This window comes from Mytilus californianus, unplaced genomic scaffold, assembly GCF_021869535.1.
Source record: "Mytilus californianus isolate M0D057914Y unplaced genomic scaffold, xbMytCali1.0.p SCAF_12, whole genome shotgun sequence".
In the NCBI taxonomy this organism is placed as follows: domain Eukaryota; kingdom Metazoa; phylum Mollusca; class Bivalvia; order Mytilida; family Mytilidae; genus Mytilus; species Mytilus californianus.
Window position 1 is genome coordinate 29,009,301 of NW_026262604.1, and position 24,377 is coordinate 29,033,677.

Sequence of the window (24,377 nt, forward strand, 5' to 3'; positions counted from 1 at the left end):
TGTACATGCAGCAAACATTATCAGTCAGACAAATAAAAACCCGTCTCATTTCCATTTAATTTATTTATTCACAAACACTTACGGTTATCATGATGATTTTTTTCCTTTAATAATCAAGAATTTTTGAATTGATTTGCCGAAATTTACTTAAAAAAAACTTACTTTAAATAAATCAAACATAAACGGTAATAACTGTCCTTTCCTAGACACTTCAGATTTAGACGGGAAACCATACACAAAAATCATTGAGTCAAAAATTTCGTTTCCAAATATTACCTTAGCCTTTTACTAACTTATGCCAAAGATACAAAGATTTAATTTAGAAGTTTAGGTGTACAAGACGTATAACAAGCACATCCTAGTTTTTTACGGTGATGTTGTTTACTGAGCCCGTAAACTAAGATACGATCCGCGTAAACTTCTCGATCTTTGAATAAACCTATTCTAAAAGGTTTCTAATTCAACACTGCAATAAGATCTTTGAATATTGTTTTATCGGTATAACTATTGATTTTGTTATCAATAAATTAAACAAAAATATCATTGTTATACACATATGTACATTCACAGTTTTACAACCTGTCAATACTTAAAGTTTGTCATTCCCGAAGATCATTCTTTATCTCTCACTGCATATGACGTCTTTATACTAAATTCATAGGATGTTGAATGTGTACTACTTGATATTTTAGTCTTCGACACATGATTTTTTGTTAGTTGTACTTGAAAATTGTTTGGTCAAAATTTTGTTTTGCTGATAAATGTTGCTGGAGCAATTTTTCTGTTTACCCATTATATATTAAAAGATAAGGTAAAAAAAAGACCAAATGGATAAACATAGTGAGTTGAAAAAAAATCCTTCATATTAACGTATGTATAGATCTTGTGTTACTAATCAGTATCAGTCTATTTATTATAGCTTTCAATATATAAGGTTAAAATCCCCCCAAAAAAGTCAGAGTAAGGGCAACGACGCCTTTTACGAGCCGACTGAAGAGTGCAATCACTTTCACTTGTATGTAGAATTTAGTGTTTTGACAATTTTGCTATTTATAGCTTTCCCTTATTATCTACTGCTGTTTATATTCAATTTATATTCACGGTCGATAAAAAGAGGCGAAAACTACCAAAGGCACATTCAAACTCATAAGTCAACGCCATGACAAAAAAGGACAAAAGACAAACAACAGTAAACAAAATACAACATGTAAATCTTGAAAAGGGGCGGGGGTTACCTCTAACAAAGAGTCAACCGACGATTAGTCCAATAACATATGGCCTAAATTTTGATGACAATTCTTCATTTTACAATTTCTGTCTTTCTGCCTTTACAGTTTTCGGAGAAAACATATAAAAAGAGTACAAGTTGTCATTTGAAGGCAGCTACTACAATACGGAGTCTATTGTTGACTTTGTTTATGTTGCCTTATGTGGAGAGCATATTGTGTTGGGCAGTTTTACTGTTTACAGTTTCTCCCTAGCTATTAAATCATTTATCTGAATGGAGGTTAATAAACAATCTATCGCTCCACAAACTGTAAATTGAACTCATAAATGAAACACAGATAATCATCTTCATTAACGCTCATAGAAAACATGGATACGTTGATATATATATCCAATCCTATCTTTAGATTTAAATACTATAATTGTGATGTTTGTTTATTTCATAGTAGAATAATACAGTGTATTACAAAAACAAAGATCTTTTGTGTCACTTTTCTTTAGCAATTTTGCCAATTGCATTGACCATTACGATCTCTAGCACATATGGAATCCACACCATCACATCCTTGAGTTGAGTGTCCACATTGGTTGTTGGTCCGTGGTCCCATATGTGGAACTTCATACATAGAAGGAATCTAAAAATGAAAAAAAACCAAAAGAGTTTGTTAAACGTCTGAGTTATGTTTTCGTTTTTGTCTGGAATATTAATCTTATATTTTATTTAGGTATCACAACACTAGTAACTCGAATTTAGTTTGAACGGACAAAAACGCATTAACGGCATTTAAAAAAGATTAATGAAAATTGAATAAAGATTGACAAAAATTAAAAATTATTTTTAATGCATTTTAATCCATATAAAATCATTTTAATACCAGTCAAAAAGATTCCCTTGCGGTCATTCAAGTTTATTTGAGATGTGGTTAAACTGCGTCAAACTAATTAGCAACGACCCCGATAAAAGGAATCAAACTGATGTTAAGTCCTTTTAAACTTTAAAGTGTCCGCCTTTTTGTACGGAAAATCACTCAAGCGGTACAGCATCCGCGTGTATCTATCGTTTAACCGTTCCGAGCGTTATCGATTTAGTCAGAAAAGTAAAAATGTACCTCTTACAAATATTCACATTAAAATTAAATAATGACAAATACATGTGTAAACTAAGTTTTTTATAGTTAATGATGCCAGATTTTTAAAATGCAGCGAAAAGTATAATTAGTTCTTTTTTTATTTGTAAACACGCAGCAGCTCTTGAGATAAAAAAAAAAGTGACTGTGACAAAAAAAAATATTTTGCTTGAAATAAAACGAGAAAGCTGGTAGTTATTTAATAGCCAATAAAGGGACCAAAATGAGCATGTTTGATGAGTGCCAATAGATATTGTACGCAAACATTAATCTATATGAAGGTATCGTCTGATCAAAAATGTAATTTCGTCGAGAATATGCAATAGTATTTGCCACGGTACGTAAAGCAAATTTAATTGAACCAATTCCGTCCCTAACTTTTAAAAATTCACATTAAAACATATCTTTTTTTTTATGGTCTAATTCGCCTGGAAAATAAAAATTTCGTTTAGCTTAAACAGTTTTAAATGCGCCCGTACTCGTATACCGGATACCATATATACATGAACACTGTTTGTCTTGAGTCTGATAGTGCTCTGCTAGTCATTACTAAATTCATACGTGTAATACTAAATTCATACGTGTAGAACTATACAATTTTACTCATCTGCTTTCAACACAAATTCTTGGCTAACACCGAACAGCAAGCTATAAGGTGCCCCAAAATGACCAGTGTAGAACCATTCAAACGGAAAAACTAACGGTCTATATATTCGACTTTTGAAATACATAATCAAACAACAACCACTAAACAGCAGGTTAGGGCAGATGCAAACAAATGCAACGGAGTTCAAAAGCCCAAATACACAAATAATTCTCGAGACTTAAGTGACATTGTTTTAATAAGATCAGAACCTTATATGTGTTAATTTTAAAGCAAAGGTATAAGTTTGTAAGAAAAATATTGACGTACCAATTCTAATAGCTAAGAAAATTTCCTTTTGCTAAACGATGATAACATTTTAACATTTTGGTATACCTTATAATTCCTAATATATTTCTGAAACGACTTCTCGCCTTGAACATGTATGAAATGTTTGCCACTGGACGTTAAACAACCATTAATCAATCATTCAAATTGTGCTTTAAAAATGAATTAAGCCGCAAGTGTATCCATCAATGAGTGATGTTCTTTGTTTGTCCATTTAACATATACTGAATTCGTTTTTGTCCATAATTATATTCCTTAAAAGAGTTCAAGTATGTGAATAAATTCATAGGGTATCATGTGCTAGTTGAAATTTTTCAGTGAAATCAGTATTGTGTGTCCAACGTTCTTTCATGCATATCAAATGTTGTATCCACTTTTTGCTGTTCGTAGTCTGTTAGTCCTCGGTCTCCAAACTTTAGCACACACTTATGTAATGACCAATCTCGAAAGGGGAAACATTTTATTTTATTAAAAAAAAACTAAAACAATTTCTATATTCTATCATTCAATTAACCGATGAACACCTAAGATTTTCAACTATAGATGTTGAATTAAAAAAAACAATAATAAGTTCCAATGTATTTTTATGGCAAACATATCTAATGGGTTATTTTCTCATGCAAAATAATTATTTTTTCATTTTTTCAAGATAATAGTGTTATCAGATATGCTCTTTGACACGTGTCTTACGGGTCACCGATTTTCGGCAAAATCAAAGAAAATCAGCAAGTGCCCAAACATTAGTTTTAAGTTTTAAGAATGTTGATGCTGTAATAATATATGAAACATGTCTTCTACTAAAGTAGAGTACTCACATTTAATTTTCTTGTACATGAAATTGGGAATGAATATAGGGATAATGGACGTCATACTCAACTCCGAAATATATAAAAGAAACTAAAATTAAAATTATACAAGACTAACAAAGGCCAGAGGCTCCTGAATTGTGACAGGTGCAAAAATGCGGCGAGGTTAAACATAATCATATTTTGTTTCGAATTGTCTTTTTTTTGTGAAATTATTCAGCAACAAATTAATCTATTTATTTTTAATACAATGAAACCAAATTTTTTTTACCGAAATGAAGTATTTTTCGTCCCTTATATTCAAAGGAAATAAACAATTTGTAAAAAAAAAAACAACAAAAAAACTCCGCCCATCCTTCTCTTCACCCTCCCCCCCTTAAATCCAGAAAACAATGAATTGACATTTTATTAAGAATAAATGCAAAATCATAGATAAACTGCTATTATATTCTTATTAAGATCTACATTTTAACAGATTCGGGGACTAATATTTCTCTTAAAGCCCATGCATACACTAATATTTGTGTGTGTTTTGTTTCAAGTTGTTATAATTATCATTTACATGTATGAGGCTATAAATGGGACCACCATTTATAAGTATGTGAATGGGGTTAACAGATTTGAGAATTATGGGGAAACTAAATTTTACACACTTCTTAGTTATATTTATCTAAAGATCTGTATACTTTTTGGTTTTGATTCAAAAGTTTATTTTTGAGATATTGATTTTTTTTTTAAAGGGGGGTTTTCACATGTCGCGCCGTATCTCAAAAACGATTTATGATTATTGCTTATAATTTTACACACTTCTTAGTTATATTTATCTAAAGATCTGTATACTTTTTGGTTTTGATTCAAAATTTTATTTTAGAGATATTGAGTTTTTTGTTAAAAAAAAGGGGGTTTTCACATGTCAGGCCGTATGTCAGAAACTATTTATGATCATTGAATAACAATTCACACACAAGACGACGGGCGTATCATGCGCTCATGGCGCAGCTGTTTCTTTGAAAATATTATATCGAACTTAAATATCGTAATCTGTAAAGTTCAACAAGACTTTTTGTACCGTTTTGCATGGACTGTCTCGTATATAACGATAACGCAAATCACGTGTATTAAACATGGCATAGGCCCAGGAGGATATCATTTCATTATCATTTCCTAATATCCAATCCACAGACACGAGTCACACAACATCCCCGTTTCTTCTAATTTTACTAGTATACGAATTACCAACAAATTTGGCATTTACTAGATTTCATTTCCACATTTACAACTCTATAGTTTACATACTATCATTATACCTTGAAAGACATTTTAGAGTAAAACATATTCTTCAAGACCCGATTATAGAAGTGATATAGAAAGACTTCAAGAGGTTAATATTATTTTCAAAAAGATAATAATCATATTAAATTGTCTTCTATCAAAGTTACCTTTATTACGGATGTCATTGTTTTTTTTTATTGTCATTCTCCGCCATATGTGTATCTTGTATAATTATAAAATTCAATTAGGTTATTAATATAACACTGATGCATTTAAAAAATAATGTAAACCATATATTCTTGCTCCTAAATAAAACTCTTATAATCTTATCCTTAGTAAATCTAGTATGTGTACCCATTAAAAGTATTTCGGTTGAACAAAATTATCGTTCTATAACTAAAATTTGGCCCAGTGATTTCAGAGGAGAGGATTTTTTTGTAAAAGCCAACGACGACGGACGCAAGATGAGCTAAAATAAGAATAGAAAATACGATATTACATAGAAGTAAAAAATATAACAGACAGAAATACAAAAAGCACCATATAACTGCATTTATCATGTTTATAAAATATTTCAGGTCTGCAAAAACATCACTATCAATCAAGCATATAAAAAACAATTTCTTCTACTTAGAATATTACAGCAGGTCTTGTCAACCACACCAAAAACAGTACTTTTAAAAAGATGCATAAACTTATCATCATCAGATGTAATATTAAAATCACCATTACTTCTTTTAACTTCATAAAATAAACTTTCACGTAAATCTGCATATAAAGGACAGTCTAATATAATATATTTCTCATCTTCAATTTTACATGTTTAATCAGTATACAAAGTGGATTCTAAACGGTCAAAAGTTTTTCGAATTTCGGGATGTCGGGATTTAACTTTTTTTTAAATTCGGGACTTCGGGATTTCATGTTTTTAAGCCCGGGATTTCGGGATCAGGACCCCCCCCCCCCCCCCCCTCACAAAAGATATGATCATAAAATTTGAAATAATGCATTTTTACAAAGTCTATTTCTATATGCCATGTCCTTTGTGAAAGTTTTATCATTCCATTAGGCCCTTAGTGCACATTTTTCTTCTTAGTGTACGAAGGAGGTCCTTTTGCGGTATTTCTACGAATGTGCTGCCTTGGAGCCTTTATATCAGGAGACTGAATTAACAAGAGCTTCTAAACACCACCTAGGCCGCCTTTGTGCACTAAGCTCCTTTAACTGGGCCAAGCCCATGATGGGATAGTGTTATCAATAAATAATAAACGTATTGTCAAATGTAGTTTTTCCACACGATATTATATTATCTGATGATGTTTGTCAAACAAATCAATCAACAAAGAAGCATGGATATTGAGCACTTGTATAACACTTGTACATAAGTTCAATAATGACAACTATCCATTTTGTTATAAAAAACATATGCATATGTTTTATTTGAGGTTTCACATGACTTTAAGATCAATACCTCTTTATCTCTTCTAATTACGAAAACACAAGATTTTTTTTTTTTTAGTTTGAAGTTATTTCTTAAAGATTTATTGGATCAATAAACAAGGTGATTAGACATTACACAAGAAGAGCGCGTGCCACATTAAAATAATAACATATTTTTTTAAATTTTAAATAAGGAATCGTTCTGAAACTAATTTTTTATTAAGTTTTTGAAAAAAAAGTCATATTAATGGAAATTAGTTAAAAAGTCAAAGTTCAAAGTCATAAAGAAGTGTTCCGTGTAGAAATGTTTTCGAAAGTCTAGTTTGTTCATAATTTCTCTATGTAAAACGGTTTTGTAAACTTCTTTAAATAAATTCGGATCTTCCCTAATCTGATCACCAGCATGGCTGAAGAAATTGTTCCCAGATGTATTGTGAGGTGACACGTCCAGGTATTCAAGCGATTTCCTGTCGGACTTTAAAACTCTTATTACACAATTACATAAAGCAAGTTGGTGCATCACTTGTCCTCTGAGGGTATTGATCAGTGTTCACGGCCGATAACTTGTAACTTTCCATTTTGAAAATATCAGGTGTAATATACATCTTTGTCTTGCGTGTCCGATAGTGATATACTATAGTCATTACTTATACGCTTGTTTATAAATAACGTTTCTGGTGTTAAGAATGATATTTATGAAAATCTTAATAATTCCCCAAAAAAGATCTGATAAAATAAAAATCTATTTATATATTTTCCAAGGGTATATACTCGTTGTCAATAGATATGGACATTTGAAACATACACATTATAAATGATTTCACAAAATGTACGCACTTGGCGACCATTGGTTTATACGCCTTGAAAGAATGTTATGGAACTATAATAATAATAGATAGTCTCAATTGTTAAACCATTGTCGTGACGTCAGCCTATTCATTTACCGTGGATTCTTTTTCTAGAATCAACGCTTTCTAAATCTGTCGCTGAAATGGATTCACCAAATTATATTCAATTATTTCCTTTGTGTGCCTAATTTCATTTTTGAATTAGCTAATTTACTGATTTCTATTCACTTATGGAATTAATTTAAAAACTTACCTTTAATTTTTGTAATTTGTATATGCCTCCACTGGGAATCGAACCAGTCCTTGAAATCTGTTATGAGTGACTGACATCAACATATCGACGTAACCTCTCGGCTACCAATTGGTTACAATTTGAATGTCTATTTTATATATATAAATGAACTCATCACATATAACGGACACACAGAGCATGTACCTTTATATATACATAATTAGCAATCGTATAGTATAAGTTGGTAGCCGCGAGGTTAGCATGGTTAAAATCAATGAATTAAAGAGTCAAGTTAAAGGTAGAGACTTGTCGGTTTAGGTTCGAATCCCTGTATTCTCTTTGTTGTCCCTATTTTTCAGTTTTTCTGTTTTTTTCTTATTTTGTATGTAATTGTGGATATTTTTGTAATAATAGCGAGTTTAGCCGTTTTTTTTTTTGGATTATTATTGGCTATTTCACATATTTGAAACGAAAATGATTACATTCAATTTGTTCATTTTTGTTTTATAAATATAGTAAGATTTCATCTGTTTTACTACATAATTTTACAAATGTTTATTCGCAAATTCCTATGCGAGTAAATCGTGATGTGCCTAGAATTAGGCATCTTGCTAAAAATTTCGGTAACATACTTATACTTTATATATGCTCTTTGGTCAGGTTGTTTTCTCTTTGACACATTCCCCATTTCCAACTCAATTAGAAATAAGTTCGAATATGTCTTATTTTGTAAACACAGATAATATTCAGATGCCTGATAATTTAAAGGCAGACGTGTTGTGTTATATTTGTATTTTTCTAAACAGTTAGTTGTGATCTTATATTTAGTAATGCATCGTTTAACATGTTACCATGGTTATTTACTAACAATACCTTATAATTAAGAAAAGGCTTTAATTTTGAAAAGACATTAACACAATAGTTTAATTTATAGATACAACTTTGTTCATAACTTCGACGAACCAAATTAAAGCGAGTAATACTTCGACCTGTTTTTAAATCAGATTGGTTTTGAATGTTTCTCTCGTATATTCAATATGTATATACATGTATATATTCTGTAGTATAGATACAATGAATAAGCGTTGATTCTTGAAAAAGAAACCATGAGCCCGGAGGCTCGAAAATTACAGATTTATCTTTCGGTTAGATTATTTCGAACAGTTTAAGAAATTCGTCATCATCACAATTGTTGGATATAATCAGAGACAAATGTCAAATGTATAATAATGTGAACATGGTTCTAATAGTACCTTATGTCAATTTTCCTGTTCCGACATGCATGTTTTTATATGCCACTGGACGTACATTAATGATCCCTAAAAAGAATTTCTGAATAATATGATTTATGATAGTTTGTATGAGTGTAACCATTGTAACCAATGTAACCATTATGTCAATGGGGATTACAAAACAAGGTAACTCAATTATGGTGCAAATTTTGTGCCTTATATACCTTTTTGCTCTCTGGTCGGATTGTTGTCGGACACATTTTCTATTTCCATTCTCCATTTTATTCAATTGGTTGCATGCATTTTTGTTTTATCTCTCTTTCTTCTAAAACTTTTAGCATTAAAACCTAATTGCATGAAATTGAATTAGTATGTTATTATCAGTTTTATCACTTTTTCAGATGAACTTTATAATATTGACCCAGGAAATGATTTTTGACAGAATTTTATATATTGTAGAATTCGTTCTTTTTATCGACACATTAATTGATTATTTGCTTCGACTTGTATAACATTATACATTCCAATATACATATAAAACATTACGTATAACATCAATATTGGAAAACATATATAAAACTAACCACCAGTAAAATATCTTAAATCGATAACGCTCGGAGCGGATTAATGATAGATACACGAGGATGCTGTTCTGCTTGAGTGATTTACCTTACAAAAAGGCGGACACTTTAAAGTTTAGAAGGACTTAACATCAGTTTAATTCCGTTTAACGGGGACGTGGCTAATTAGTTTGACGCAGTTTAACCACATCTCAAATCAACTTGAATGACCGCAAGGGAAACTATTTGACTGGTATTAAAATGATTTTATATGGATTGAAATGCATTAAAAATAATTTTTAATTTTTGTCAATCTTTATTCAATTTTCATTAATCTTTTTTGAATGCCGTTAATGCGTTTTTGTCCTTTCAAGTTAAATTCGAGTTACAAGTGCAATCATTTGGTTGTTTCTTTAAAATTCCCCTTTACCTCTAACCTTATGGCTTGTCCGTCATATAAATCACAGTACATTTATTATGAAACTTTCACAACATGCACTGCAAGTTTGACTTGGGTATACAGATATGGAAATCCCGTGTTCTTCTGTAAAACTCATGCACAAGTTGATCGTCGTTTAGTCTGTGCGCGGTCAATTCTAATCGGAGACGTTAAATCAAATGCCTCGTGAAGAAAGAGTATTATGTTAGGAACCCTTGCAACAACTCTCTAAGCGGTCTGCAGGTGTCGTGCTGCAATTCGCAATTACTATTCCTATGCATTATACCCTCATTCCCCTTTTAAATTTTTCGCTAACCATCATAGGGAATCCCAATTAAAAGACTTGCATATTGTATTATCTTTATTTTGTTTAAGCCCTGAACATTCATGAAACATTTTCAACAGGACATTAAGCAAACAAAAATCAATTAATCAATCCAAGACAAGGAAAAGAGCAACGTCTGTTTTAAATACAAAAAACGTATGTGTCTTTCTATGGATGCATAACTTATGATACTACGCGAATGTTTTACGCATGGTAAACATCCGCAAAACGTTCTTATGATAAGTCGTTTGACTTATAATATCGCTTTTTTCCAGAATGAAAAATTAATTGGATACCTTATTTACGAGTCTATTTGTATGATGTTTGTTTTGGTTACCAAAGGTCCAAATATCTTAAAGTAATAAATATATTAAGATTTGATTGAATAGTGTCCAGTGGAAAATAATTCATGTATGTTCAGGACCAGAACAAATTAACAAAACATGCAATAGGTAGGTCCTTTATACGTGTTGCCTGGAATAAAAGGCAAAACGTCTGATTTTATACATGTGTATTCCATGCGAGGTACTATACGTTCGTTTTTTCGATCTTTAGTAAGGACGCCTGTAAACATAACGTTTCTATTTTTCGGGTGTTCTAATGGACTTAAAAAAATATATTTAGTTGTGGCCTTAATGAGGTTCATAAAACAAAAATAAGTCGAAACCTCTTATATTTTTTCTATCCCATGCATAGATGGCCTTAGACAGCTATTGGACAACCGTTTGGGATTTCAACTCTCTTCAGCTTTGTTACTATATGTTTCGACCATTTAAATGTTTTAATTCGAGCACAACTAATAAATGATAACCCTGATATTTTTAATCAGTTAATAAAACATAAAGTCATGCTTTTTCTCATTAGTGTTTAATGAATTTGAAATGACATGCTATTAATTATCAGATTAACGAAAACACACCAATTTCTAATTTGTTCCAAGCAGTACTGTTCAAAGGTCCAAATATCTTTAAATTCAAAATATTTAAAGAATTGATCGATTAGTGTCCAGTAGAAAATAATTCATTTATGTTCAGGACGAGAACAAATTAACAAAACATACGAAAAGTAGGTCTTTTATTAGGGGTTGCATAGAATAAAAGTCGGCTAAATTGGACCGCTACAGGAAAATGAGGTTATATTGGATAGGAAATGGAATTTAACCTTGAAACAGATTACCTACGGACCCTTCAAGGTTTGTTGCAAGGGTTCATTACGTGCAATGAGCGCATTACACTTGGCATCGGATATAATGTCCCCATTCTGACCGAACATGGCTGCAAACGAAATCATACATCCCGCGCAATCAAACGGACGCCCCACTATGGCAAGAGTTAAACTGCCGGTCAGGAGATGACCCATAACTTAAGAAATTTGAGGTGAGACTTTTCGATACAAAATAAAAAAATATGGCATACCTTACAATCACAGTTCTCTTGATATTTTCCAGCAATGCCATTTAACAATGTGTTCGTTGCACTGGAAGCTTCAACTTGGAGTTCACATAAGTTATGTTGCATTATGCCAGCATATGCAGAGACTATAAAGTGTAAAAAAAAGACATTGCCATCATCGTATTAGTACATAAAATGACACAATCATTTGATTATGATAACCTTTATCTGCTAATCCAAAGGAATACCTTAATAACACGAACGATTACTATGTATGTGTTTGCCTGATGACTGTTCGTACCGGAAAGAACAACTGTATATGAATTATGTTCTTGGTTTTTGATAAAATTAGGATTAGCCAATTAATGATACTTCCTCACATAACAATACCAAGAGTAGTCAAAAATACCCCAATCGAGATATAAACTGAAAATTCTAAAAACTTGTACAAGAGAGGCAAAAGATAATAAAGGGACATTCAAACTGATAAAATAAACCGACAACGCCATGACTAAACAGGAAAACACACAAACAACAGTGCACAAAACACAACATAGAAAACTAAAGACTGAGCAACACGAACCCCACCAAACTCTGGGGGTGATCTCAGGTGCTCCGGAAGTTATAGCAGATCCTGATCTACATGTGGCACCCGTCGTGTTGCTTACGTGAGTACAAACCCGGTGATAATTTCAATTCGGTAGGTCATACAATTGCAACATATTTGTCGTCATCCGTGAAACAGATATTCAATAACCAACTAGTGATCGAATAAAAATCAATCAAACAATGTTCTAAAAAAAGTGTAGGTGAAACTAGACTAACAAGTTATCTACAACAACAAATGTTCCGTTTCCAAACCTAGTTGTGGTAATTCTTTGTTTTCTAATCACAAACAAAAATAACGCTACTATAGTTTGCTTGAACATTCATTGTTTAGAATGCGGTAACGAAAAGCATTGTACTAGTATACGCTTTTTTAAAACATTACCTAGCCTGCCCAAGACCCTGAAACGGCAAAGTATGCTTCAACATCGACTGTACATTTACCTGAGAGAATATAGCTTGTTCCTACTTTCAAAACTACGGGTCCACATGCTGCAGAATGTTTTGGTGTCTTCAGTGTCGTTTTATTGGACAATGTATCATACTCCCTTTTTCCCTGTTAAACAAAGATTTTGAAAACATTTATTTGTAAGGTTATTCTATCACATCTATTACTATTACTATCCATTTCCTCTGTTAAACAAAGATAATTATAAACATTATTATACATTCGTATTTTATAACATATATCTATCAAATATAAAGTTAATTTGTTTGAGAAATAGAATAGAGGCGAAAGACAAAAATGGATATTCAAACTCATAAGTTGACGGCAAATTGACAAGGTCATGGCAAAACAGATCTCAGGACTAACGAAAATCTACAAATACAACAAAGAAACTAAAGTTTCTATATCTTATCAAATCTTTATTTGCAATAGTTGTAATATTTATATAGTAGTCATTAAAATAAAAAAATATCGTATTGTATACTCAATAAAACATACTTGTGATAACATAATATATCATCTTTACATTTAACCTCCGAAATTTTGTTGCCAGTGTCAGTCAGTTACTTTTTTCGGCAACAAACAGAAAAAGCGGTTATTAAATCCTTGTCCGATATTTGTTCTTCTTTAACAAAGTGTTTGCACTAAAGTTTGGTTTGTTAGGTTTTCGGCAGAAATAATTGATGAATGAAAACTTGGTCCTTACAAAAAGTGAGTATAACTATTATCTCTCATAAAAACATCTCATGTTCTGCCATTTTTTAAAATATATCAGAAATCATGATTCGAAAGGCAAAATTTTTAATAGGAATTAACAAAAAAAAACAATAACCCCACCCCCCCCCCCCCCCCCCCTTTCCAAAAAAAAATCAGGCCCAACGCCAATAATACTATAAACAAAACTTTATGATGATGATGACAATTTCAGTAAAATTGAGAATGGAAATGGGGAATGCGTCAAAGAGACAACAACCCGACCATAGAGCCGACAACAGCCGAAGGCCACCAATGGGTCTTCAATGCAGCGAGAAACTCCCGCACCCGGAGGCGTCCTAATGCTGGCCCCTAAACAAATATGTATACTAGTTCAGTGATAATGGACGTCATACTAAACTCCAAATTATACAAAGGAAACTAAAATTAAAAATGATATATACTTACTTTATAGAATTTTGTCACGGATATTTGGTAGTTGGTGTAATAACTCTTTTCTGCGACTGATTCAATTTTAGCCTCAACGACTGAAATCGAAGCACAAATTATCCTTTATTCATGCGATTGTACCTGCATTGATCGTTTGATCAATATGATGACAAAAAAAAACAGATAGACAGAGAGTTGTCTCATTGGCGCTCATACCACATCTTCTTATATATAAATATCCGAAATTACTGTCTTAGTTGTTTTCGCAATTACTTTAACCTCCTAATAAAACGAGTTCAATATCTGCTGAAACCCATTGTTCTTCTGATGTGTAATAACTGTGCCTTTTGCTCTCTCGTACGATGTTAATATTATTATTATTTATGTACTTAAATGTTTCCCATGTTTCATAAATATTCAATCATTTTGATTGGATGACAACAGTAATGTGATTTAAAGTGTGAATTGTATTCCTATAAACGCAACATCCATATCTGTATGTGATCTCGATAACAATGTTAAACTATTCAATGATTGTCTTATTCGTGTTTGGTGTTTGGTACAACTGTTCGGAATTTTCTGCTTTTATGCTCTTCGCTTTCGCATTGATGTGACCTTCCAACTCTCTTGATTCGAGTCTCTCTAATAAGTCTCATGTAGACTAAACGCACGTCTGACGTTTAGTTTCTTTCTTTTGTTTTTGGCAAAAATATTTAAAATTTTAAATGTTGTTGCATTTGTGAACATTTCATCCTAAAAATAAAAAAAATAAATAGTTTGCTTTTCCATACAGAGGAGCATATTTCACAGTGTTTATTATATTTCTTTAAGTTAGTGATCATCCTTTGGGTAGTTAGACTATGTTTCTATGCTTTGTTTTATTTTTACGACATTTGGTATAGACAAACAAAGCGAGTGTTTGTGTACACGTAAAACCTGTAAAAAACCACATTGTGTGACCCTGCCGAGTCAGGATATCCGAATCATGTATTGTTTGTTGATGTTTGTCTGTGTTTAAACACCGTTTTTGATGGACGAGTCATACGTTTGTGGTTAGTAGGGTACATTATACTTTCCTTTATAATTTTAATCCATGTTAGCATGTTCTCGTTTGTAAACGAAATTAAGGCCAAAGGTCCGTGTGCCTAAAACGTGATAGAACTTCCATTTCCCATATCATTTTTGAAATATGAGTATATATACTGAAAGAATGCAATTGTCTAGATGAATCTGCGGTATGGGTTTTTGTTGAAGGCCTTACGGTCACATATGGTTATGAACTTCTATGTCATTTGATCTCTTATGGAGAGATGTCTCATTTGCAATTATACCACATCTTCTTGTTTTTAAATTCAACAATGTCTGTTGTTGTTCAGTGATATTGAATTTGAGGTCTTGTCTAAAAGGACATCGATTCTTGTCAGAAATAGTCGTATTCATGGTAGGGGCAATTTCCTCTGTTTTTCAAACCCAATTGTTAAAAGATTTTTCTTTCTTTAATTGAATTCTTAGTTTGACAGCTTCATGTGAGTACGTTGATGTACTTTGGCGTATTTAACCAAATAGTATTGGACTTAAGATTCGTCAATACTGTTTTGTAGGTAAATTGAAAACATTTTGAGTTATCAGCGAAACTATGAGAAGTGCTTAACCAAACTAAAACAATATTCTAAAAATAAAATTATGTTTTACTCTATCATATCAAACAGTTTCCATCGCTGAATACAATTTTCTGTGTATGGGTATGTGATAAACTGGTTTTACACATTTTTGACTTTGATCATTATGATTGAAATAAATTCAGAAGAAATAATAGTTGAAACGCAGGACAAAAATAATTAATGTATATATGTTAAATTTTAAGTTTTTACAACCAAACCGAACAAAACATGAAAGAAAAGATATCCAGTTCCAAACGTTCTTGAGGCCATAGACAAATGAATGATATATTTCAGAGTGTAAATAAATTGTAGTTATAAACTTAGAAGTTTCTTATTTCCAAGCTAGTTTATACCTCGGTATCATTTTTAAACCGTACAGAAAGCTATTGATAAAATATAGTAAACCAAATTATTTCGCGAGACGAAAATAAATAGACATTCCGTTTCTATATGCCTTTATCAACACAGTAAAAATTTCCAGAAAAGAAATGAACAGCGAAGTTAACTAGAAAGGCTAGACGCAAAAATTGGTCATTTTTTTTTTTAACCAATACTGTCTTACCTATTGGGTCGAAACACACAATTGCCTGTGTAATTTGGACTGGACATGCACATTGCTCTGACATTGCGAATAAACAGATCAACAGAAAACTTGAATGTATCATCCTGGTTCTCATTTTGTAAATATTGAGGCAATTGATCTGGCAAAAATTAAAAGCTTCGTTAATTGAATGTTTTAAAAAATTAAAACAAACAGGTTATAAATTAAATTCGTCCCAAGCGCTTTTCTGGATTTACCTTCATCAGAAACGTTCAAAGCCTAAATTGACATGAATTGCTATCAATGCATAAAAACGAAATTAAGTTTCTGAATACCCAGTTGTTCTAGGCGGACAGTCTGAAATTCCTCTTGTAGGAATTAAACCACTAATTCATTGCTCCCTTGCTTTCAACATTATTTCCTGCAATTTGAACCTTTCATACCTATTTTGTCTTAAGTTCAAATAAAGTGAAATCTTTTCATGTAAAAACTTTACCTGACCCTGATTTGTGCTGAAAAATTCAACATACCTTCGGGGCATGATTTTATATTGATTTTACCAGAAGTTGGCCCTTTATGCTAGATATTTTACGACGCGCGATAGCTAGGGGTAAAATATCGACAAAAAGGGCTAACCCTTGGTAAATTCAGTATAAATTCAGACCCCCCCCCCCCTCCTGAATTATTTCTATTCTAATAGGACAAATACGGCAATTCTTTTGGATCAAAGCGCTCTAGATGAAGGCAAATATTTGTCGTTCCCGTAAATAAACACACTATTATATTGATGTAAATGAACGGAACAAACTGAGCCAGTGTCATGCTTAAACCATTTACAAACACGTATTTGAATAGGTTTGGATAAATTTGAATGATAATTTTACTTATATGTAAAAATAAAAATTGGCTTATAACACATTTTATCATCGTTTGTTAATGTTTCCTTGTTTTGAAGACTTTCGGTTTCACAATCGTGCAGTTTCTCGTAATATGCTTTTATTCTTATGTCATCGTTCGATGACGTCGGGTAGCTCATTCATAAAATAAAAAACATATGACGTTGGAGTATGATTGGAACAGTCCAAACAATATATTCATAGTTTACCACGAGTGTGTACTCAAAGCGTTTGAGGAATGTCATATTAGATTTCCATATTAGAGCGCACTGGTTTCTAAAAGTTTGGTTATACCAAAACAGGTACTTCTGATCTAAACAACAGTTCACATATGACCCATAGTCCGTAAGCTTTCTCTTCATAACAAAAATATTTTTTTATCTATTGACAAAGTTACAATTAGGCGTAGGAATGGTTTTGTGTACTACTTTCTTGTATGTTCTTTCAAATTGGGCCTGAAATAGTGGTTCTATTCCTGTATTACAAAACGCTTCTCGTCAACAAGTTTTATAATGAAATAGGATATACACCTGTGATGGTCAGAAATTATTCATAGTATACTAGTATATGAAATGACTAAATGTATTTTCCTTTCTATTATTATATTATCTATGCTTATGTATGATGACTGTTTTGTCCATTGATACTACATGTGTTTATTCAAAATGCATTATTATTTTTAGACATGATATCATTATGGAAGATTAATAATAAATAGTCAGGAGCCTGTAAATCATTGGTTGTCGTTTGTTGCTGTGTAACATATTTGTTTTGGTTTTTTTTTTCGTTCATTATTAGTTAGTTTTTCTCGTTTGAATTGTTTTACGAGACCTTGTCATTTCGGGGCCTTTTATAGCTGACTTTGCGGTATGGGCTTTGCTCGTTGTTGAAGGCCGTACGGTGACCAATAGCTAATAATTTCTGTGTCATTTGGTCTCGTGTGGAGAGTTTGCTCATAGGCAATCATACTTCATCTTCTCATTTTTATAAGAACTAAGTTAAAAATCTTGGAAACAATTATCAATCAGATAAATTTAAAAATTAGGGAGGAAAAGCGTTTTTGTTAAAACATTTTTGGAAGGTATTTTTAATAATTTAAGCAGGTATTGTAGACAAAAAACACATGTTCTAACAATTTAAAGACGTACAATAACAGTAGGCTAGCACAAAGCAGTCAACATTATACATACATCATTTGATTTTATTTCATTTGATTTTTTCTCATTTACTATTTTATGTACATAAAACTTTCCTAAAATATACAAACACATATTTAGAAAAAAAAAATTAGGACACGAGGTATGATTGCAAACGAGAAAACTATACACCAAAGTTCAAATAAAGTGAATGTAAGCAATTATAGGCAACCGTACGGCCTTCAACAATGAGAAGACCTATACCGTATAGTCGGCTATAAAAGGCCCTGACATGTTTATTTTATTTATTGTTTTGTTCTTAACAATTTTTTTTTCATTTTTATTTTTTTCTTTAAGTTCTATTTATTTGTATCTTTATATTTATTCATCAATTTATTTATTTACATGTAATTATTTTTTTTTAGCAAACTACTGGTAATTTTACTTGTTATTCATGTTATTTTTTTGTCACTCAAAATTATATCAATTGCCATCAGATAAAAATAAATTATTAAAATGCCCACAAAGGCGTAGGTCAGGGCCGACCGTGCAAGAACCTCATTGGTAGTCAAGGCTGTCCCCCCTTTTGTACACTTAAAATGAAATTAACTGATATTTACTTATTATTCGCTGTTTATAGTATCTTAAACAAAATTTCTATCAGCTTACAATATAATAAGTCAATATATTTGTGCATTATCAAAATTATCACCGGACACAAGCTGTTTCCTATTTCCTTTTCTGCTTTCAAATTTAAACAATACTCGTGTTAATCATCGAACATATACATATTCTGCGATTTTATTTTGCTATTTGATATTCATTTTCATTTTAATTCCTAATTCAATATGCATTTTAACAACCTTAATTTCAAAAATTTAGTTAGAAATTCTAACTCAGACATTCGCCATTTTCATTTTCATTTAAAAAAAAAAAACGAATTTTTGAGATTGATTTCCCTTTTCGATACCTATTGGGACATTCGCCATTTCAATTTTGGTATTGGAAATGTTCACTCATACAGGCACCATTTTCATTTTCTTATTTAAAAATGCAATTTTGAATTTGTTAATGCAGTTAAATTTGTCTGTGTAGATAACATATTATTTGTCAAGAAGGTAGGACAGGTTATAATCAAGATATGGGTCTTTGACGATATATGTAGCAGGAGTTTACATAGAACCGTATATTTCAACTTCTGTTTTGTTTATACCTCGCATCATCAACTAATTCGGAATGAGTATCTTCGTCTTCTTTTTCAAGATTACCAATATCTGTTTTTTTTTTTGTTTATTGATTTGTTATAAATCAAGCCGTTGGTTGTCTTTACTTGAATTGCTTTAAATTTTCGAAGCAATTATATACAGTATAGTGTGGATTTTGTTCTACTTTAAGACTGTATGTTGAGCTATATTTGCGTCAACGCACGTCAATGGACTATGTGGATAACTGTCTCATTGGCAACTATACCACATCTCTTTATTTTATATCAACGCCAGAAAGAATATTGTAAAATTAATATATAAATGTTCCATCAACACATGTCTGACCATAACTATTTATTACATAGATATTTTGTCTGGCTGCCTAGCCTTCGCATTATGATGCTGTGTTGATAGTCTGTATATCACTATGATAATCTTAATGACATCCGTTACAGTGATATACTTTTATTAACATGAATAGAAAATTCCTGTAAATTTCAATTGTTTTGATTTTTATAATAACACATGTCGTTTTACAATAAATGTGTTCATTGGATATCTCAAATGGTATACATATTTTTTGCTAGTTCTCCATTCATGTTTTTTCCGCTTAACAATCATACAACATCTTCTCATTTTATTTTGTGCGCAATTTACCCCCACAGTATCCTCTGACAGTCATGTAACAGCACAACATAAGAACAAACTATCGAAATACGTTTTGAAAGGTTTGACTTATCAGATCGACAATTAGTACCCACTCATCCTTAGTAGATGACTTCTCGTTCTAAGTGGATGACCACTTATCCTAAGCGAAGTATTCTGTTGGGAGTGGCTGGTAAAGTTGTAACTTAATATTCTGGTGCCCATTTCGTTGAAAATTAATAGTCTTGCCTCAGACCATTGATTCGCCCCTATTTTTATATTTCAATAGAATCAATGTTTAGACTTCTTTTTGGCAGCTCTTTTCGGTTGAAGTTGAACTTGTGTTCTACCAGAAAAGAGGACCATATGATACGGAAGGGGGGGGGGGGGGTAATTTTGAATTTACTTTTTGGACTAGCAGAAAATAAATGTTCTGGTCCTGGTCTGAGAGAAAATAAATAATCAGACTGCCTTTCACTTTTCTCAGTTATAATATAAAACTGAAAAGTATCAAGTTGAAACTGAACAATATCAACTTGGAACTTGAATCAACTTCTAGTTTATAACATCCATGAAACATCTGTCCAACTTGAACTCTTATCACTCTTTTCTGGGAAAACAAAATAAAAATTATGTGTTCAGATTTTTTACCAGCATACAGAACACTTATAACGAAATTAAAAATACTTAACTGAAAAAAACATAAATAAAAAAAAAAAAAAGAAAATCGTAAACATAGTTTGACTTTAGTATTTGTCATTTTCAATAAAAATATTTTTATACTTCTCTGAACGACGGTTAACATTTTAATATCAATAATCAAAACACAATTTCATTTTTGTTCGTGTAGTTCGGAAAATTGTAGAAGAGAACGAGGAAGAAAACGAGTAGGAGTCTATTCAGAAAAATTAAAAGGGGTTGAGACGGTCCTTCAAATGTGTAACTTTTTATCCTTTTTTAAGATGTACCATGAACCCTTCAATAAATAATTAACGGTTTGTAACAGGAAAGGAAAAAAATGGTATTGGTACCGTAATCATAACCAATGGTTTAACTTTTTTCCGACTGTTTAGCCACATCATGTTTTAATACACTTACCTCGAAGAAGGGGTTACAAAGTGATGCACACGCCCGTCCATCCATACGTTTGTCATTAGTTTAGTTATCGGGTGATAATTAAAACATCACTTAAGACTTGTTAACACAATGTCATGAACCATAAAGTATACGTTTAAATTCGATATTAATTGTTTGATATGTCATGTATGTACCGTTCAAAAGTTATGCTTCTTAATCATACAAAAGTTGGGGTTTCTTCAGTTTCCAGATGATAATGATAATACCGATTGACCAAATCTGTTGAAACGTTACCACAATGTCGTCGACCAAAAAATACAGGTCAAGTGTGAATTTGATGGTTTTGACATTTACCATTTAATAAAAGCCCTTAGTTACATTAAGAATTGGTTTTGTGTGGTTTCTGGTTGATAATCAAAGCACCACTCTACTAAATCAAATGCACATTGGACACAATGTCATGGATCATAAACTACCTATTTTGTTTTGTAATTTCCGGTTAAAAATTGAGGTAGAAGTCTTCCATTTTTTTTGTGTTTTAACTGAATTTTCAAAGACCGTGAAATACAATTCAAGTTTGATTTTTATTATTTTGACATTAACTGTTTAAGAGTGATTGGACTTTCGGCCTCGAGCATCACTGAAGAGACATTAAATGTCAAAATGCGCATCTGGTGCATAGCAATTGGTACCGTTAATGTTACTATTCCCGTAGTTACCTAAAAAAAATTAGCAGGTGCTAATGAAAATAATAGTTGATGAAATCTTTTCAGATGTAAAACCTTTCGTTTTTAACTTTTGTTTTAGTATTGGCCGTTAACGACGATATCTGCAAGCGAGTCTAACTATTATCACTAGAACACATAATTCTAGTAGGATTTCATTTGTGATAATGAATACACATAAAAAGCTAATTAGTATCTTAAAAAATTGTATAACATAAAACCAGACAAATGCTGACATAGTTAAGTTCCTGTACTTGGAAAGACACTGTTTAATGTTTCGGGGTAAAAAAGTCATATGTTTACTCAACCTTCATCCTTTTTGTGCCGATCATTGCAATGTCAAAAGTTATGGGGAATAACGCACGCTTTGTGCACGTCTAAAAGATAACTTACTATAATTGTCTCCTATTTTTTGGCTTAAAATAAAGAAGGTATAGAATCCCAATATTGTACGTATCATTTAAATGAAATTATTGTTCTTCAACTTATAAGAACTCATTATTATAGTATAGTAAAAACAAAACAAAACAAGTATCAGACTAAATATTAATTTACGAGTAAAGACTTACCAAGCAAGCGAAGTTGGTTGGTTACTAGTTATTGCAAACACGATAATTGCACAACTACAGCAGTATTATAAGTAAAGTTTACATACACCTCTTCCGTCGATGAACGGAAATATTAGTAATCTATCAGCCCACAACATTGTACAATATATTAAGTAACATTTTCATTTAATATAATTGATCCAGCTGTTGCACATTTCGTGTTAATAATAGACCATAATACGCCAACATATATTCAATTGTGGTATGAGTAAGATGATTTAGTACGTTTGATAATCAACAAAGTTATATTAACATAAAAGTTTGATTATTTAAATCTTTTTTACATATCGTTTAATAAAATAGACACATCTGTTGCACATATTGTGTAAATAATAGAACAAAATACACCAATATAGATACAATTGTTGCATGCATATGATGCGTCAGTAATTTTAATTATTATGAAAAGTTAACGTCTAATGTTATGTAACCAATTGTGTATTCTTTTTAATAAAAAAAATATGATTTGTATACATCAATGAAAGAATTACTCAACAAACAAAAAAGTTACCAGACATTTAAAAGCCAACACATTCTTTTAGTCTTAGATACATGATTGTTTTATCAGTTGTTATTGGCCTTGAACTAGCTGTCAGTAATTGCGAGTACTATCATGTCTGTACTTAGTGTCTTTTTTGTTTGTTATTAGGGATAAGGGATGGATGTCAGCAAAATAAAAGCCATAAGTTTAATGGTGTAATTGTCAGTTGATCCTATGTCACCCTTAAATAGAAAAATATGAGGTATAATTGCCTGTTGAGACAACTATCCAACGACTATTTTTACTCTTTCGGTTTGTTTTTGGGATATAATCTTGAAAACTATGATAGATATAGAGACACTATGAACATGCAGCAAAAATTATCTGCCAGATAAATAAAAGCTCGTCTATTTTCCATCTAATTCATTAATTCAAAAACACTTATTGCTATCTTGATGATATTTTTTTCCTTAAATAATTAATAATTCCCTAATTGTACTGCCGAAGTTTACCTAAAAAAAACTTACTTTAAAAAATCAAAAATAAAAGGCGCAGGTAGGTAAATGGTCTGTTCTACGGTAAATTGGTTTTTTATTCATAAAAAATCATTTGAATTTGAAATTATTTTGAATTTTTCTCAAGAAACTTTCATACCCAGAACTAATTTCTATCATCAAAACATTCAATTTCTGGTGTCTCAGAACCGCCCACTTGGTTACCATGGTAACAGGCGACATTCAAAGACGGTGTGTGAATCTTCAACTTCAAGAGCCCGGCAAACCCCTAATGTAATTACTCTAATGAATGAAAATAACGTTGTATTTGGTTGACAAAGATGTTATCTTTCCCGTAACAGCTGTTTCTTTCTTAAAATATGCCTTTTTTCTAATAAAAAAATAACAAAAGTGACATAAAATCCAACCATGTCTACACCAAAAACCAAATTCCTTGTCAATTTCAGAAGTGTTGTGTTAATTTTTAAAACAAAAAACAGCAATCTCGGTATTCATGAGCTTTCCAAGAATAAATATGTCAAGTTTTAAATAGATCAATAAATATTCACGGGGTGTGCCAATGCAATCTTGATAAATGAATGATACACAAGTCCTTTCGCAGCGACATTTAAACGCTAAAATGATTCAGATTCAATTATTCCTTTTTATCATGTTAATGGTGTGAAATTCCCGGAATGAAATAAACGACATTTCGATATTTTTTTTTTTAACTTGAAATGGACACATTAAAGATGTAAAACAATGTTTTTTTATTTATTTTTTTATACTTGAATGGGTTCATGTATCTTGAAAGAATCAGTGAATACGAATGATATGAAGGAAAAAAGAGGGGTGGCACTCTAGCGTTAGCAAACATATAC

At 31.5% G+C, this 24,377-nt stretch overlaps 1 protein-coding gene across 3 annotated transcripts in view; it reads right to left on the minus strand.

Moving 5' to 3' along the window:
- Positions 1-1,648: 1,648 nt before the first annotated feature.
- LOC127721650 (metalloproteinase inhibitor 3-like) overlaps positions 1,649-24,377 on the minus strand; it is a 69,882-nt gene continuing 47,153 nt past the window's right edge. For 2 of the 3 annotated variants that reach the window (XM_052228429.1, XM_052228427.1), the window contains exon 6: positions 1,649-1,862. In XM_052228429.1, the coding sequence (XP_052084389.1) occupies positions 1,725-1,862 (138 nt within the window). In that variant the 3' untranslated portion in view covers positions 1,649-1,724. Of the gene's footprint in view, positions 1,863-11,854; positions 11,977-12,880; positions 12,993-14,045; positions 14,126-16,250; positions 16,390-22,482; positions 22,629-24,377 lie in introns of those variants that run through there. The other variant, XM_052228431.1, reaches the window with a different exon arrangement.